At 42.5% G+C, this 17374-nt stretch overlaps 1 protein-coding gene across 3 annotated transcripts in view; it reads left to right on the top strand.

Moving 5' to 3' along the window:
* Positions 1-17374, top strand: part of LOC105698369 (single-minded homolog 2) — a 57055-nt gene that overhangs the window by 20860 nt on the left and 18821 nt on the right. For all 3 annotated transcript variants that reach the window (XM_012422562.1, XM_012422563.1, XM_012422560.1), the window contains exon 3: positions 16012-16293. In XM_012422562.1, coding sequence (XP_012277985.1) covers positions 16012-16293 — 282 coding nt within the window. The remainder of the gene's footprint in view (positions 1-16011; positions 16294-17374) is intronic.

The raw sequence follows: 17374 nt of genomic DNA, 5'->3' as shown, positions 1-17374 counted from the left end.
TAGATGTATGATAAACATACGCCTTTGTATAGCTCAGGAGAATGAGATTCTGCAAAGTCTTCATTCTTACGTTTTTGAATTGCGACATTGTTAATTCTTAGCTCACTTAATTATTACAACGAATGTGGAAAATACATAACAAAGAGGTCATCTTTAATATCTCAAAGTGGGTTAAATAAAGCTCGTCTGGGAGCATCCTTCCGGATACGGAATGAAAAACTAAAGTTATTAATCATTCTTGAGTCGTTTCTTTTCGTCTTATTGTTAGTAACATTAATGAGATGAAGATATAATAAAATACTGCATTTATAGTTCATATTGGCTGACCATTGTTATGTATCACCTTCTTTGAATTGGATTCTATATTGTCAGACTCATAAATTAACGTGTTAAGCCATTGCTGAAATATTCGATATAACTTCAGAAAGTAAAGGAACATAAGAGATAAAGAATACAACTATTACCGTAACAGCGATCGACGCTCCCTCGTCTTACGACCCCTTCTGACAACCCTCCATTCCAGGGAGGAAGCGAGAATTTCGTCTCGAGAAAGTGGTGTTCGTTGCTGCATTCGTAGGTGTACAAATATATGTTCTTATTGGTAGGGACCCGAAGAGTGGGATTCCGACCAGCTAATTCCCTCACGTTCTTGGGTTATGCCGTCATGAAACCTAACAGGGAGCAGTTAACTGTTCCGCTGGATATGTTCTTGTCATTGAATAATATATATCTTTAATAATTATTAGCCAACCGAGAAGTATTTTCTGTTTAAGTAGTCATAGTAAACCATAGTAGAGAGCAGTCGACTGTTCCACTAGAAAAGTCTCCGTTCTTTTCATTAAGTGATACATTTCTTTAACGGCTCGTGTCCACGTGCAAGTAACTTGCGCCATTTCTTCTTAAAGCAGCTTGAATTCCCGTGTACACTACTAATAAATTTGCTGAAGTTCACTTCCAAAACTGTGTACACTATGGCAGAACTGTCTGAGAGTAACTCTCGCAAGTTTCACTAGCACGTGGACTCGAGCCATAACGGTTATTGAATTACTTTCACTTTAGTTAAACATACGTAAAGGCAATTCAACGACGAAGTTACTAAATTTTGCAGTAATTAAATTGCTATCGCAGTTTTTGTGCTGGGACCCGTTTTGTTAATAATTAGTGCCTGAAAATGTTTCCGCAATGTCGGACGTAACTTTAGAGAGGAACGGAACGTAAAATATAAAGAATAGAACAATTACTGTAACTGCGATCGGCGCTCCCTCGTCTGCCGACCCTAACAACCCTCCATCTCTGGAAGAGAACGGGAATCTCAAAAGCCAGCCCCCTTTACGTTGTTAGTTCGCGCCACAGCGAAGGCTAACAGGGACCAGTCAACCGCTAAACTAGAAGAGTCACCCTCGTCGCCAATGAGCGAGCCATTGCCCTTTCATCCGTCCTACCCTTAAACAGCCCTAAAATCGCTCACTTCGATCTTGACGTTAAGTGTGACCGATCGCTAGCACTCCGTACGTTTTCAAAATGGCGGTCAGCCCCAAGGCTAGCGTCCGTCATCAAAAAATTCGGTAGAATGTCGGACCAAATACATTTCTGCAAGAAACTAGTAGCATCGACCGATGAGAAGTCTAAAGTTACAGTCGAGATACTCAACAAGAACTTCGTATTGAAAATGGTACATTGAAATGTTGCGTTTTAAGGCATGAAGTGTCTTCAGCATTTTGGCGTTGAAGAGGATCTTTGAAAAAAGATTTGTAGTCGATCAGAACATTCGAGAAGCGCTTATATGCGACTTTATCCTTTTAAAAGTATTCTTACAATTAATACATTATGAGTACATAAGATAAAATCATCAGTTTGATGCCTTAAAGGTGAATTAGTATATGTTTATTATGAATTTTTAAGTAAATGTATCATTTTATAACATGTTATAATTTTGTAAAATTCTGAAGGGAAAATAGTACACGTATGAACTAAATTTATAACATACGTATATACAGTATATTAATACAATGTTATAAAATTACAATATTTTTTAACAGGGCAGATGTAAAAATTAAACGCTTACAGTGTAACAAAACTCTTCGGAGCTCAAAATGCAGCAAATCGTTGCTGGTCGACTCACCCTGAAGACGCGTTTGGAAGAACTTGAACGAAGCGTTATCCAGTTAAATAGTAAATCGGTTGTTTCGCTATTCTTAACCCACGACATTTTTTCTGTTTCTCTTTTTACATATTCAAATTATCTGAAAAGGCTGAGCAAGGGCGATGGGGATCATTCGGCAATCCAAGATGGCGGAACGCGACCCCGAGGGCTCGAAAGGAGGAGAGTCGGTGACTAACCTCAAATCGCATAGTGTACGCATTCACGATTTGGTCCGGTTGTTGCCTCCTGTGCCCGTAGGGCATATCGGGTTTCAGTTGTGCAGTGGAGGCGTCTAAACAAAGGCTCCAATTCGTAATCACAATCAATAAGCTCACGTCGAGGCCCATCAACCTGCACGATTGATCCGCGACCCCTCTTAACAAGTTCGTAACTTCGCGCAGTTCACTTTTGCGGAGGATTCTTCGGATCATTATCATGGGCCCGCTAAACGGCTTTCTTGTGCCCAGAAAAAGACGAATTTCGTCGGCGGTGATTTTGCGCCCAAACAAAGAACCCCCGAGGTACAACAAGGATAAAAAGTCAGGCTCTTTCTTTTTAATCCCGGAGGTTCTCCGCTCCAATAATGAATTCGCTGAAAATCCTGTATAAAGCGATATTGTTCCTTTCTGGGTTCTATACTCCCAGAAAACTTTCAGGGTTTTGAAAAAATTCGTGGCGAGGTCAGGATGTGAAAATAGCTGTACGAATTATACAGCTGTTTCTTTTTTCTGCAGTTGTATATCATAACTATTTAGGGCCTGGCGCCTATTTCACAGCTCGTAGTGTTAACGTTTAACGTTATTTTTTTTTTCAGTGCACATCCTTTAAATATCTAAGGACATCGTTGCACTAGTAAATAACTATGTTGACTTTGGTTACCTTACGAATTCTTCCTTGACGAATTTTTATAAATTTCTTATCACGAACGTAACTCCCGTTTTATGAGTTTTCGATTTACGAACGGTTGCCAGAAACCGATTATTCCTTAAAGGCGGGAACTATCTGTACTTATCAAAAAGGAATTCTAACGAAAAACACGATTTATAAAGGCGTCCTTGTCAGCGTTGCATTTATTGGCGTTTCTTATAATTAAGCTCTTCACAGTCACTTCACGTAAGTTTAATCGTAAGTATAAAAGTGAGACCCGGCCAAATAGAAAATTCAATATGGCGTCCCATGTTCGGCCAATTTCTCCTGTTCCGCTTATAGTTATTATTTCGCAAAGTATCAGTGACTGTCTTACCGTACCGATATATATAATTCTCGCTGGTCATAAATACTTCTGGATGTCTTAAAGGCCGCCATGCTATAAAAGCAGTTCCTTTGCAGTGGAGTCTAGTGCAGAACATGTCCATCTTGTCGACGCTCTATAAAATCGAAACTAATGTTTGTACAGGTATTTAGAAAAAGGCAGTTTTTAGAGAAAAGCGTTAGTCACGTACGTACCTTCGTCGAACGTTACGTATATTGGTAAACAACGGTTATTAGATTTATATACCGGTTATGGGATATCGATTAAACCGGCGCTGCAGCGGGCGAGGTCGCACGAGGCTGACGTCTAGAATTACGTTTGTACAGGTATTTAGGAAGAAACAGTTTTTAGCGAAAAGCGTTAGACACATACGTACCCTCGTCGACCGTTACGTATATTGGTAAACAACGGTTATTACATTTATATATCGATTATGGGATATCGCTCGGTAAAACCGGCGCTGCAGCGAGCGAGGCAGCGCGAGGCTGGCGTCTAGAATTACGAGTTACGGTCATGACTCGCGGTCCTTGTTGTTTGTTGCATTAGCCAACAACATTGTAAGTAAGTGAGGTACACAGTTGCTCGTTGACGGTGCCCCCCATTGGCGTGTACCGTCTACGCAAGCCGACGTACCAGGGACGCCATGATACAGCCAAGTCGAGTCGACATAAGCGTACGTGGTCAGCACAATGCGAGAGAAAAACACGCTACTCGGTGCGCTGAAATCGCGGGGCACTTCTGCCCACTTCTGGATACCTCGAAGTGCACTTTTCATTCTAACTCCGCGTACCGGGGAGTCGTCGCAACTACCAAAGTTCAAGACGATATTTCAAACGATTGTTTCTAGAGAATGAAGCGCTCCGGGAAACTTGGAGGTTAGGATGCCGAGAACGAGACCGATCGTTGCCGTACCCTTCGAGGATTTACACGTTCTCTAGTAGTCGGGGAAACTGAAACGTGAATACCGACAAGGAGTTCTAGTGTTCAGTATTTTCCAGGGATGATTTCCGGGATTTGCTGCACTTTGCAGCACTTTGCCCTTGAGCAAGCTGCGCAGGGAAATCGCGCTTACGGCGTTGAAATCCCGGCTGACCTTGCGTTTTGGACGCATGATGAAATTGTCTATTTAATCCGGCTGGCTCTTGAGCAAATAGAAGCACGCGCTGCGAATTGCCCGGATAATATTTGAGGAGATTTCTTGGAGACTCCTCGATCCCCGTTTTATTTTCGCAAAGCTCGTATCGCGTGTTTCACGCGTGTCCGGACTTTTGCTTCTCTCTGTCTTAGAACGAATACGTATTCACGCGTAGAGTCGTGCACTTTAGCTGGAAAGATAAAGGAATGGTTTGCAACTATCTCAGCACTCATTTCACAGTAAAATTAAAATCACATTAAAATGAAAACGTTAAAAAAATGCAACAAAGATCTACGCGTTAAGTAGTTTCAACTTTTATCGTTATTAAGATCTAACGATTTAATATACATCGTTAAACAAATTCTAACCCATCTTCATTCTCTTCTACCGGTCGATCGTAATGTAAGCAATTATTTTTGTGACACTTTATCCTTAGTTAATATATTCATCCTTAGTTGACACTTCCGGGTGTCGACAACCTCACATGACGAACAGCCAACGTCGAAATAATTGAGGACGATTTTTCTAATGATGGACGCCCGAGAGATTTTCGAAATGAGGGAAAAGACTCCGTAATAAAATTCCCTGAGAGAAAGATCAATTCCCATTCTTTTCCGCTCCGGTACTAAGGACGGACGATTAATTCGAGGAGCGTTTCCAGAGGATCTCCGCTGATCCTTCAGCTGTCTCCGAGGACTCGATTAAAAGTACATCACGGGAAATCGTGGGGTAGACGTTTGTGTCGGAGGTCGGAAGAGATCCATCAGCGGATATCTCGGCTCCGCAGGGTCGCCTAAGCCCTTTTCTTCGGCATCCTCGAACCGCGAAGAACAAATTGGATCTCTCGGCACGAGAGTTATCCGATTGTTTGTTCTTTCGACGGAAAGGGCCATGTATCTGCGAGATTCCTCGTGGAAGCCCCTGAGACATAAACTTCGGGCGATATGCCGGGACACGCCGTATGCTAATAACTCCGAGCTCCTCGTAATAGCGAGCCATCGATTCCAAGAGCTGGGAATTGTTGGCGAATCTGTGCCACCGGGTTATCTATACGAGTCTCCAGTTCGACGGGTGCTCCTTATTTGTCTTTCGGCTTCTCGCAAATATCCACCGTATGGCCACTTCCGATGAGAGATGAAAGAACGATCAAGAAGGAATTGGCGGATGTTGGTTTAGGACAGTTATTTGTATTAATATGTAAGACATGGGGCCGGGTGCATCAACACTCAAGTTAAAATCCTTAATCATGGATTATTTAACCCGTAATTGGAGTTAATCGCTCGATCGCAGGTGGTTGCCTAACAGCGGATTTTGGTTTCGGTTAGTTTAATTAGTTTCAATTTTTCAGGGTTTGATGAAATAATTGAAGTTCATTTTAATCTCGTTATAATATTTCGAAGGAAATGTAAGGACCATTGTTGTTATTGTTCTAATTGGACCACCAAGAAAAGTGGACTCTCGCTGAAATTTACTCGGAAACGGCGTTTCCAGGCATTGCGAACCATCTTACGTGCACCGGAAACGGGAGCAAGCGACATCCGAAATCGTTTAAAGATGGAGACCAATTCACGGACAAACATTCGAGTATCAGGCCAGGAGTGGCAGAGAGCGGGATAAACTCTAAATGTCGATTTATTCGTTTTTATTTCGCTGTATTTGTAAATGATAAAAAAAGTAAGGATATCGCTGCAATGGAATCATCAAGAAATCTAGACTCACGCTAAAGGTTACTTGGAAACGGCGTTACCAGGCATTGCGAGCCATCTTACGTGCATCTCACGAGAGACATAGGAAACGGGAGCAAGCGACATCCGAAATCGTTTAAACATGGAGGCCAATTTCACGGACAAACATTCGAGTATCAGGCCAGGAGTGGCAGAGAGCGGGACAAACTCTAAATGTCGATTTATTCGATTTTATTTCGCTGTATTTGTAAATGATAAAAAAAGTAAGGATATCGCTGCAATGGAATCATCAAGAAATCTAGACTCACGCTAAAGGTTACTTGGAAACGGCTTTACCAGGCATTGCGAGCCATCTTATGTGCATCTCACGAGAGACATAGGAAACGGAAGCAAGCGACATCCGAAATCGTTTAAACATGGAGGCCAATTTCACGGACAAACGTCCGGGTGTCGGGCCAGGAGTGGCAGAGGGTCGAGGGTGCGGGAAACTGTTAAAATGCGCGAGCACACACGGCCTGTCCGAATGGATCCCTGCAGCTCGGGATGATGAATCGCGGTCGTCGTGCACCCCCTTGTCTTTTGGCGGAGGCTGTTCGGTAACGACACTGGGGCGGGCGTTACCAAAACTGTCCAACTGGCTGCGGGGATCTTATGTCGAGCCCTGTGAACGAACGAACGAATGTAGGTGAGGCAGAGTTAAGCCGGTCCGGAGTTGCGGGCTCGCGCCCCTCGAAGTGCATTGAGACGGTCACGAACCTAGGCTGGAGGAACCCACACTCGACTGTGGTAACTTGCAAGAGGAACTGCACGCTGACCTACTACCGCTTTAGGTGGTGCATCCCATCTCGCGTACGAGGACCTCCGAAAGAAGCGAAAATTATCAATGGTTCCTGGCCTTCATTCACCGGTCACGATCCGACATTCCGGGATTCTTCCTGTCTCAGGAATTCAGTGCCCCGAAGAACAGGTTCGCCGCCTTTCTCTCGGACTTCCTAGATTCTCCCCTGGTGCCATTCTCATTTTTCCCCAGCCTTTTGCAACGGTACGATACGTTCCGCCACGGGCTCGTCGTTTTTACCACTTTATGTTTTTTCGCGTAAAAATTAATTTTCAATTCGGTCAAAAAATTACCGTATTTTTGTCATATAAATGTAATACTTGCGCGCATTAGAGTGCGTACAGAATTGTTGGTACTGAGCGTTCGCATTAATCACGGGCATCTACGTTAAAGTCCGCCCTCGTGCCTTATTTTTTAATCTGTAATGTTTAAATGGTCAAAAGACGCTTTTTAATTATAAAAGTGAGGTATTAGCATAAGACTCGGTAGTTAAAGGGTTCCCCACGAGTGAGTGTCATTCTAAATCTCGAAAGAAATGCAATTCATTTTTTAAAAGTCTGATACTTTTATTTCAATCCAAAACATAAACGTGGAGGTAGAGGGTGATATATGATATCGTTTAAACATCTTTTACCTTTCTGTCGAGTAATCTTCTATTCGACGAGTTTTTTTACTTTGCATGGAATATTTTTTTTTATATCTACTTTATATTTTATATTATATGATCTTTTTTTACGTCGTGTATCGTTCCATTTTCAAAAACCTATTGATCCTTGGATCACCTCTCAAATACTAATATTCAAGCTTTGACCGTTCGGAAATCACGCGAATTTAATGTCACCTAGTTTTAGAAAACCCAGTACTTATTGTAATTGTTGTTTTGTTTATAACTTTCACTCGATGATCGAGTATCTTTTGAAGTTATATTGGTGCAGTAGCTGAAAAAGATTAAGTCCGATATCGAAATATTGGGTCGAGGCATAAGTGCAATTTTTGCCTTCGTTTCGTTAAAATAACGTACGAATTTGTGCCTTAACTCAATATTTTTGATGAGCGTGAAATAGTGTTCCATGGTCTACACTATACTCGGTATTTCGCGTCGCTGAGCGAGGTGCCGGTGCTTTCCCCATAAATGCAGTAAATCCTAGATTAAGCGAAAGTTCCGTTAAACCAATGCCCGCCCTCGGCGATCTCAAACAGTTTAAATTGGATCGTGAGAGAAATTTCTTTAATTACAGTGCACCAACGGGCTGCATTCATTAAAACTTAACGAGGGTAAATAAACTACCTTTCCCGAGATTAACAACCACCAATTACTCAGGAAAGATTGCTTTCTCCTAAAAGATCCTTAAAAATATGAAAAAGAAGTTGCTACGTCGTGATACCATCGATTTAATTACACAAGATATTTTTGCAACCTGGTATTACCGATGTAATGGTTGATCCTTACAAAAAATTCCATTGGCGTAAGAAAATGAGAAATTTCATGGCTAATATGACTCCTGCTCAAAAATTACAAAAGCATTATTAATAGCGAAGTTATGACAACTATAACAGAGGTTCTTTAATCATAAAAAGGCATCTATTAAGGTGATGTGAAAGTGGCGTCGAAGAGGTTTTGTTTATAAAACTTTTCTCCTAACTCGATTTATCGAATAGTTTGAAACTTTACTACGTGAATAGGGACACTATAAGGAAGGTTCTGAAACTCATGAAACTTCAATTCTTTTCAAATTTATTTATAGGTATTTTAAAAATAATTTATAGAAAATGAAATTTCGGGAGTTTCAGGACCTATCTTAGGGTCTCCATATTCACGTTTTAAAGTATGAAACGATTTGAGACGTCCAGTTCGTAGAAAAGTTTTATGAATGATTGAGCTTTCGGATGCCACTTTCACATCCCCTTAAATAGCTAGTAACGAGGTGTCGGTAAATTAACATGATTAAATTTAACGGAAGCCTTCGTCATGGAACTCGGAAGAATTTGTCACCGGATTTGTATATAAGCGCCTCTTGTGATTTCCAGAGAAATGGAGGAGATATGTAAGAGTGGGGGTGTAACTATGCCTATAGTTATTTTATGCGAGGTATATGCAAGGTTTAATATTTTTCCACATGGAGCAAGTTCCAAGCGTTAACGTGATATGAAAGGAACATTATATATATATATATAAAACGTCAAAATATTTGTAAAACTTTTCTCCAAACTGGGTGCACCGAATCATTTGAAACTTCAGCACGTGATTATGGAGAGGCCGTAAGGAAGAACGCGATGCTCATGAAATTTCATTTTCCACAAAAAGTGTGATCTTGGTTTTAGTCTACGATAAATAAAAAAAATGTTTTCGTTGAAAAATGAAATTTCACGAGCATTCCGTTTTTCCTTAGGACCTTCATAATGACGTGTCGAAGTTTCAAATGCGACGGTACATCCAGTTTGGAGAAAAGTTTTATAAATATTTTCATATCTGGATACATAGAATGACCCTTTTATACAACCTTAAGATGGGCGATTAGCTCTTGCAGCTCTAAGCAGAGTTCGCCCTTTAAATTTCCACCGTCCTTTTCTCGAAGGACCTAATGCCGAGATGGGCTCCCTGAATCCGTCCTTTTTGGACACCTTCTCGAACCGACATCTGGTACGGGGAACAAGTTGGACAAGGTGCATCAGCTCGGCCGCAAGGTGAGGACACGTGGCCGAGGAACCTCTCGGCGATGCCGGTGCACCGTTATATCTCAGGCTGCCCTAAAGTGGAGAACACATGTTTCGCATTAGATCCCTCTACCTGTACGCACCTTAGGGTCAGACGAGTCCCCGACGAGTCTCGGACGAGTGCAGGGATTCCCTAGAGACACCGTCGGGCTGCGTTGCGGTGGAGGACACGTGTTCGGAACTGGCACCTTCCTTTCGGAGCGAGGCCTTCAAAGTAAGACCTGCAGGTCCCGGAAGACAAGTATCGACGGAAGAGACACACGTTCCCACGTTTTCCAATGGCAAGGTGGACTTCGACCCCCGTCGTAAAACTTGGGTTCCGAAATTGCCGTTCCTGCCGCTCCTGTCGGTGCAAAAAAGGATGCGACTGCACAAGTGCGGCCCGTTGCGTTTTCTCTAATGTGGGAAACGAGAAGCTGGAAAGTTTATACACTTTTTTTTTCCCGGACAACGATTGGAAATAGTTGCAAAAGGAAGTTGCAACGAGGAATTCGAATTCACCGCCAGTTTCCTGTCGGAAAATGTGACACTGGGCATTGCTTAGGAAAGGAAGATGGTTTTAGGCGAGATTCTGGATACTCTTTTTACCTGGTGACTCTTCTGTTTTCGGGTGCGATCTGAAAATTCATTAGGGTTTCGCGCCAACTACATATGCATTTACCCGCGTACAATTGCGCGACGCCGTTTGAAAGCGTGAACGCCTCCGAATTAATGCAGGTCAAGTTTGTGCACGCCAAACTAATATTAATTAACATCTCCGTATCTAATTGTAAGACACTTAAATAACGATGCTTTTCGTAGGCGCTTTCATGTTCAAATCTATTGGTTCCATTTTCTCGATAGTATTCAGTGCGTAGGTGAATGGAAATGTACCGGGCATTTGCGACGCTAAGGAGACGAGAAGAGGCAGATCGGAGAACTTCCAGGACCATTTTTAGATTTTACTCCGCCATTGCTACGGAGTCTGCAAGAAGAGAACCCGAAAGAGGGGAGAAAGAGCATCGAGGTCCCCTGATCGTTCCCATGTCCAGCGTCCTCCGAGTTCCCATGGAGGATCGAGAAATTCCCAGGGTCCGGAGCCACCCCATTGGCTGCTCTTTCATCCGAGAGGGTCGACCCTGAAGAATACCCGGGGAGCTCGTAAGAGGAACAGTACCGCCACCAGCAATCGGCTTTACCTTGGAGCTTCGCCACCCGCAGTCAGTCTAACTGTTCGCCATCTAAATCACTCGGGACTTCCCCGGGCAGTGTTCTCTTTTTAAAGGCGAGGCCCCTACCATGGCTCCATCTAAACCCTGCAGCCCCTGTCCGTGTACTCGAGACCCTCGCTCCGACTGACCCTGCCAAGGGTGGAGCTTAAAATAAGGGTGGTACCTCGGGTTACCTACCCCTCGAGAAACAACATGGGGCTGAGTCGCACGAGAGGAGCCACCGGAGAGACCGACAGACAGTCGTCGAAACTGAAGTGCGAACCGCGCTGCCCGAGCTGCCTTCATGTTCCGTTTTAAACGTACACTCGGTCAAGTGCCCTAACAACTAAGAAGCTGGATCCCTTCGTCGTCGTTCTTGCGACGTTTTCCCTCTTTTGCCGTTCCTTAGCTTTTCTTCTCCGGTCCGGATCTCAATTTTTTTGCCGATCTCTTTCCGTTCCGCGAAATCTTCCACCCATCCACGGTGACCGAAAGTGCGCAAGAGTACCTCGCAAATCACCGGCCGGACGTTGTAGTTTATTTCATTTCGCTGTTTGGTTTGAAGTGAAGTGGTCATCCGGTGTTGTATCACTGTATCGCGGAAAGGGAGCTTGTACGGGATCAATATATACGGAACTCCGGCTTCAAAATGGCGCCGATGATAGAGAACCATACACGTGCGGCGGCCGCCATCTTGGCGAGCGATCCGTATATCGGAAGCTGGAGGCGCAGACAGACTCAGAAAGGTAACTAAAGATACTGTTTTCGAAGAGTTTTCATAAGTAAGGTGTATAGAGTTTCTTTGAGGTATTGGCCCTGAGTTTATTATGTTTCGTTGTAGGTGGTGTTAAATTAAATAACGATGGATTTTATGTGATCTTTGAGGAAAGTTACGCAAGTTAAGTGGAAAAGAAATGGAGGCATCTTGTGTTTTGGTTTTGGAGAGATGGGGAATTACAAACATTTGGATTAGAAGTGTCGAAAGCTATTTGTAACATTTGTGTTTCTCGCATCGTTAATAATTTAGGTTTTTTCCTTTCCGGCTTTAAGAGAAAACCAAATTATCTGAGATATGTTTTGATAGGATAATGAACTGGCTCGTGGCGTGTCTTATATTTGAGTGACATCGCTCTTGAATCCGGGTGAAAATGTGGTCAGATTTTGTTACAGTGATTAGGATTTGCGGTCAACTCGTAAAGTGTTTTTATTGTCTGCCTTTGTGTACGTACAATAGTGATTTTGTACGTCGGTTTAAGGGTTTTAGGATTATGAGGAGGTTCTTGACCTTTTAGCCCCTTTTGGCCTCAATAATGAAACTACATCTCATAATGACTATACCGCTGGTTACTTGTAATACGCAACTATGTCTGCGAGTATCCAATTTGCCATCCAGGAAGCCTTTGTTTACGAGGCAAGCTCGTGCAGCGTTTCCCTGTCGGAAGTTAGAACTGTATAAATTTCCTTTTGATTTAAGTAATCACATTTTATACACTAAAGACTACTTGCGATGACAATTTCATAAAAAGATGCTTTTCTGGGGGGTACTGAAAATTTGCATTGTTTTTCGAAGTAAGTTATAAATCCCGACAGTTAAAAATGTCGATACGACTTTCACGCTTTTTATGAAGTAAGTAAGTACCCAATAAAGAACGAAGTAGCGAAATTCACGTTTTATAATTATTAAAATATTATTCGATAACGTTATAAAATTAGTATACCGTGTCTGAACAAATTGTGCAATAAAAAGGTTATAAAATGATAATATTTTAAAAATAATGTAGAATTAATCCCTTGCCGTACGATCTCGATTGACACAGCGGGCCTAATTGTAAATGACGATTCCCATTCGCCAATATACTGCAAGGAATTAATATCAGTTTCACCGAAACCGAGAAAGGCACTGCGAGTAATTTCCTTTTCAATAGCGCTCCGATTATAATGAAAAAGAAACAAAGGGTGTTACCGCGCCGCCTTTTCGACAGACCAGTTATAATGCACTTCCAAAACGTAGCCATGTTTGCTAGCCAACGAGAGATAAAATGATAAAGATATATTAATAGTAATATTTTTCGCCGTTCCGGCCCAGTGCTTACACGATTTTACCGAGCGTGTAGATATTTTTTATTTTCGAAAACGCAATTAATTCACCATAATACGTGTAAATGAAACGCCGTCGTGTTGCAAAATGGCGGCGATTCGGAAGGCGCAAAACGTGTCAAACAAGACCTCCGTGAGAGCACACCTTGTCCCTTTTGTATCACGGTTCCGATCCTATGACACTTTTCTTCGCCCTTGCATATCTGTAACAGTAAAATCGAAAATCACATGCCTATAGCGGCGAAGTTGGACAGGGTAAAAAGACCACGGTCGGCCGCGCGCCTTTACCATCTTGCATGGTCTCACCTGGTGGGGTACCTGGTATTTTTATTCGCCATTGCATATCTGTAACAGGAAAAATGAAAATAAATAGAACCGAAACGTCATTGTTTCACGAAGACTCTCGATGAAGTAATCAGTAGTCTCGTGGAACGAAGCCCGCCTCCCTGGACCAATGGGAGGTAAGAAAGCGACGGCAATTACCGCGTCGACTCGATCTCGGAGTCGACGTCTTCCGGGAAACGAAAATGGGTGTTCCTAGCTGACTTCCGAGCAACTTCGCGCTCGTAGCGGCGCTTCCTGGTACCAGGAACACAATGCTTCCTCGCGGGCGTAGGGCACGACCGTTTCCCCGCGGTCACTCCACGCGAGGTTCGGGGCGTAGCGCAATCTAACCTAACCTGGTACAACCCTAAACTGACATAACCTAACGTAATGTAACGCAACGTATCGTCAATGCGGCGCGACTCGACCGCCCGCAAGCTGCCATCAAGGATCGCGGCTTTGCGCGCGCGTTTGCTTTTGTCGGTCCCTCGAAACAATGCGATCTTCGAGCGGCCATTGTCGCTGGGCGCGACAGTCGCGGTACGCCGCTGCGCCGAGGGCGCGTCGAGGGAAAAATGCATTATTCAAGGCGAATTTGCATTCGTGAGAAGTCTCGCGGACAGGCGGGCGCGTCGTTAGGATGCTCTCTTGCCGTCCTTTTAACGACGCCTTGCTCCCTTTGCCTTAAGGACCGGTAACGAGGACCTCGCGGGGTCGCCGGGGTCGACGTCGATCTCTGGATTTTCATCGCGTCGCCAGACTGGATTCATTTCAAATCCATTTTGTCACTTTTAAGAAAACATCCGAATTCCCCATTTCATCGCCCGTGGTTTATGGGGATATGTGTTTTATATCACTTTCTGCTTGATTCGGTTCGTAGAGGTATCTTTACATTAACGTTACTTTGATGCTGATACCGATAGTTACATGGCCATATGATCTTGTTGACGTTCGTGGGTCAGCGGTTCCATGAAAAGGGATTGCAGGGTAGATTTGATCTTCGATGCTCGCAAAGGAACTTCTAAATTTCGGACGTTGAAAAGTCTGGTAGGGAATATTGCTAGAAGTTTCTAAGTTCGAGTTCACAAATGTCCGTTTGACGTTTATGAACTGTCACCTTAGAGATAATTTTTCATTAGCGTTCGAAATGTAAAAGTTCATTTAAACGAACAGCGAGCGTCGGATGCAAATTTGGCAGTCTAGCAGACAATGTTACTAGAAGTTACTAGGTTCAAGCGTTCGCTTCGCTTCAATTATTTGGCACTTTTTAAGATGAGATTTACTAAAAAGTCCTTTTGCAGAAGACAGGAAAGCACGAGGCGTAAGCTGTAGCTAATTTACCTTGGACGTCGACAGGAATTGTTTTGTGTCGTATTCGCGTGGCATAACCGCGATCCGTATTATTGCGTTATTGATTTTACATACTAAGGTACACATAGGTACACAAATTAACGTGTGTACCTGCCTTGAACATATGAGGACTATATGTGGGCTTACGACTAAGTAAATGTTTACTATCTTGGGGCTCGATTAGCCTATAATAGTGTTTCTGCTGGCGCAAGCATTGTAACGATTTAGAACAGTAACTAAACAATCGTGACCATCCTGGATTACTTTCTCAATATTATTGTCTTTCTCATACGGGGTCCAGATTTGAAAATGGTCGACATTCAATTGTCTTAATTTCTATCTAAGAGAATTCAGCAAAATGTTCGCCCTGCTGGAAAGAGATCACAAATATTAATATAACAGGTAATTTTATGTGCGGTCCAGTTTTCGACAAATTCGTTGTTGCGTTACATGCAATATCATAAGAAAGAGGTGGATTAAGGGAGTTAGTACGTTCTGAAATGCGTTTTAATCCAAGAGAGGGTAAAAGAGAACAAAAGAATATAATGAACATTTGCTTTCGGGGTTGTTATGTTTTATATTTTATGAAGAATTTCATATGAAGAAGTTTAAAATGTTTCAAAATGGCGGACTTGCAGAGGCGGAAAATTTCTAACGTCTTTTTTTTTTCACGTTACAAATGAATCAAGGTGGACGATGAGTACAAAACAAAAAGTGAGGGAGATTTTGAAAACGATGAAAGATTATTTAAAAAACAGAGAGAACCAAAAATTTTCCGACGAAAATTTTGGTTCAAACGGTACCAATGATTAAAGAGCAAAAAGCAATGAAAAAGTAATTTTGTATTGGCTATTTTTTAACCAGAATCTGCGTTTCACCATCGAAAACCCGCACCATCGATTGTTAAATAATTTCCTCTAGATTCTAAGACCACCTTGGCTGTTTCTTTCAGACGTACCATTCTCCTGGAATCATGCATACCGTGAAAAAATAACATCACAAATACTTAGCCTCCGCAAGTCCACCATTCTGAAATATTTGAAAACTTTTTTCCCCTAAATTCTCCGTATAAGACATGAAATGAAACAGACCCGGAAGTGAATATTTCCTGTATCTTTTCTTTCTCTTTTAACTCAATTTGAAACGCATCTTACAGCCCTCTTATAATTTTTAACTCCTAACCCTCCTAAGAACCCCCCTTGAAGAACAATAAATAATAACAATGGGTACCAGTTGGAATTTAAAGAGTGTAATCGAGTTTGAATCGAATTTGGTGTTGCAGGCAGCAGTTCCCCCTCGGACACATTAGACCTGAGCTCGCAACCTCAGCTTCACAACAACACCGTCGGCGTCTTCGGCCTCGCGACATCCGGTCCCCAGGAAGTTGTGATGAAAGAGAAAAGCAAAAACGCGGCGCGGACGCGCCGCGAGAAGGAGAACACCGAATTCGTCGAGCTTGGGAATCTGCTACCACTTCCTCACTCCACCACCAAACAATTGGACAAAGCCAGCATAATCAGACTAACGACTAGCTACTTGAAGATGAGAGACGTGTTTCCGAACGGTAGGAATCGAACGTGCCAATCACCCGATATGATGTCCCGAATAATCGATTTGTCATTTTCCCTCTCCGACTCTTACATTTTTGCTGTTCATGTTTAAGGTGAAGTGAAATCCCCTTCAAATCAGTTGATTCGAATAGGACACTTTTTTTTAAGGATATTAGACCAAACTGTCCGAAACTTTGACACATCACTCCCGATCATCTAAGAATTGACCTGACACATTCAAAATTTGGATTTTTGGAAAACATTTCTTAACTTAGCCCAGACCAGAACCAAAATGGCGTCGAGCTCTCATATTTCGATCAATATACAATTATCGAAGGCTCTGATATGAGAATCGAAAGGGTTAGGACAATTTTACGACAATTTAGAACACTCTGGTAATCGATGAACTCGCATTTGAACGGGATAAAGGCAAAAAAAGTGTTGTATGCGCTTCTATGCTAAAACGATGGGAATACGAAGTCTCGGAGTGAAAATTTAATTGACCTGGAAGTCACAGATGGGGCAGGGGGTCCCTCTGCAGTCAATTAGGACCCCAGAAAGCATGAATTCAGTGGATTTCTGGAGTTTTATTTCGATTTCTTGATATTTATTGTACGAAAACGACAGGTGGAGTTTGCCATTTGGTACAATATCCAATATAATTCGACACAGCTGTCAATATAAAACGAACGTCGGCAACGTAGGCATTTAGAAAAATCTTCTTTATTGACGTACTCATTTTTCTACCAAATTCAACAAACTTCCAACATGATGTTACAAGATTACAAATTTATTCCGCAGTCTCTCATAAATGTATAAATCATTCACTTTTGAGACATGAAGTTTATCATTTTACCACAATCTTATGTAACAAAAGTGTATGAAAATTATGAATATTTTGAAGAGTGTAATATAAGCGTAAGTGGGAGGAAAGCAGAATCTCCGAGACAGGTCTGGATTTGCTCTCGTTTCCGTAATGGCCGATAATTCATCCCGAGTGGGGAGGGACCAGGCATGTTCTTCAGAGGGGATGCAGGGGTGTCGAGCCTTTTTCGAGAATAAAGACGCGGCGGTATTCTAGAGGGATGCAGCCAC

Source organism: Orussus abietinus, unplaced genomic scaffold, assembly GCF_000612105.2.
Source record: "Orussus abietinus isolate OABI.00-Male unplaced genomic scaffold, Oabi_2.0 scaffold70, whole genome shotgun sequence".
Classification (NCBI taxonomy): Eukaryota; Metazoa; Arthropoda; class Insecta; order Hymenoptera; family Orussidae; genus Orussus; species Orussus abietinus.
The sequence above is the reverse complement of the archived record's forward strand: the minus strand, read 5'-3'. Positions and strand labels throughout refer to the sequence as shown.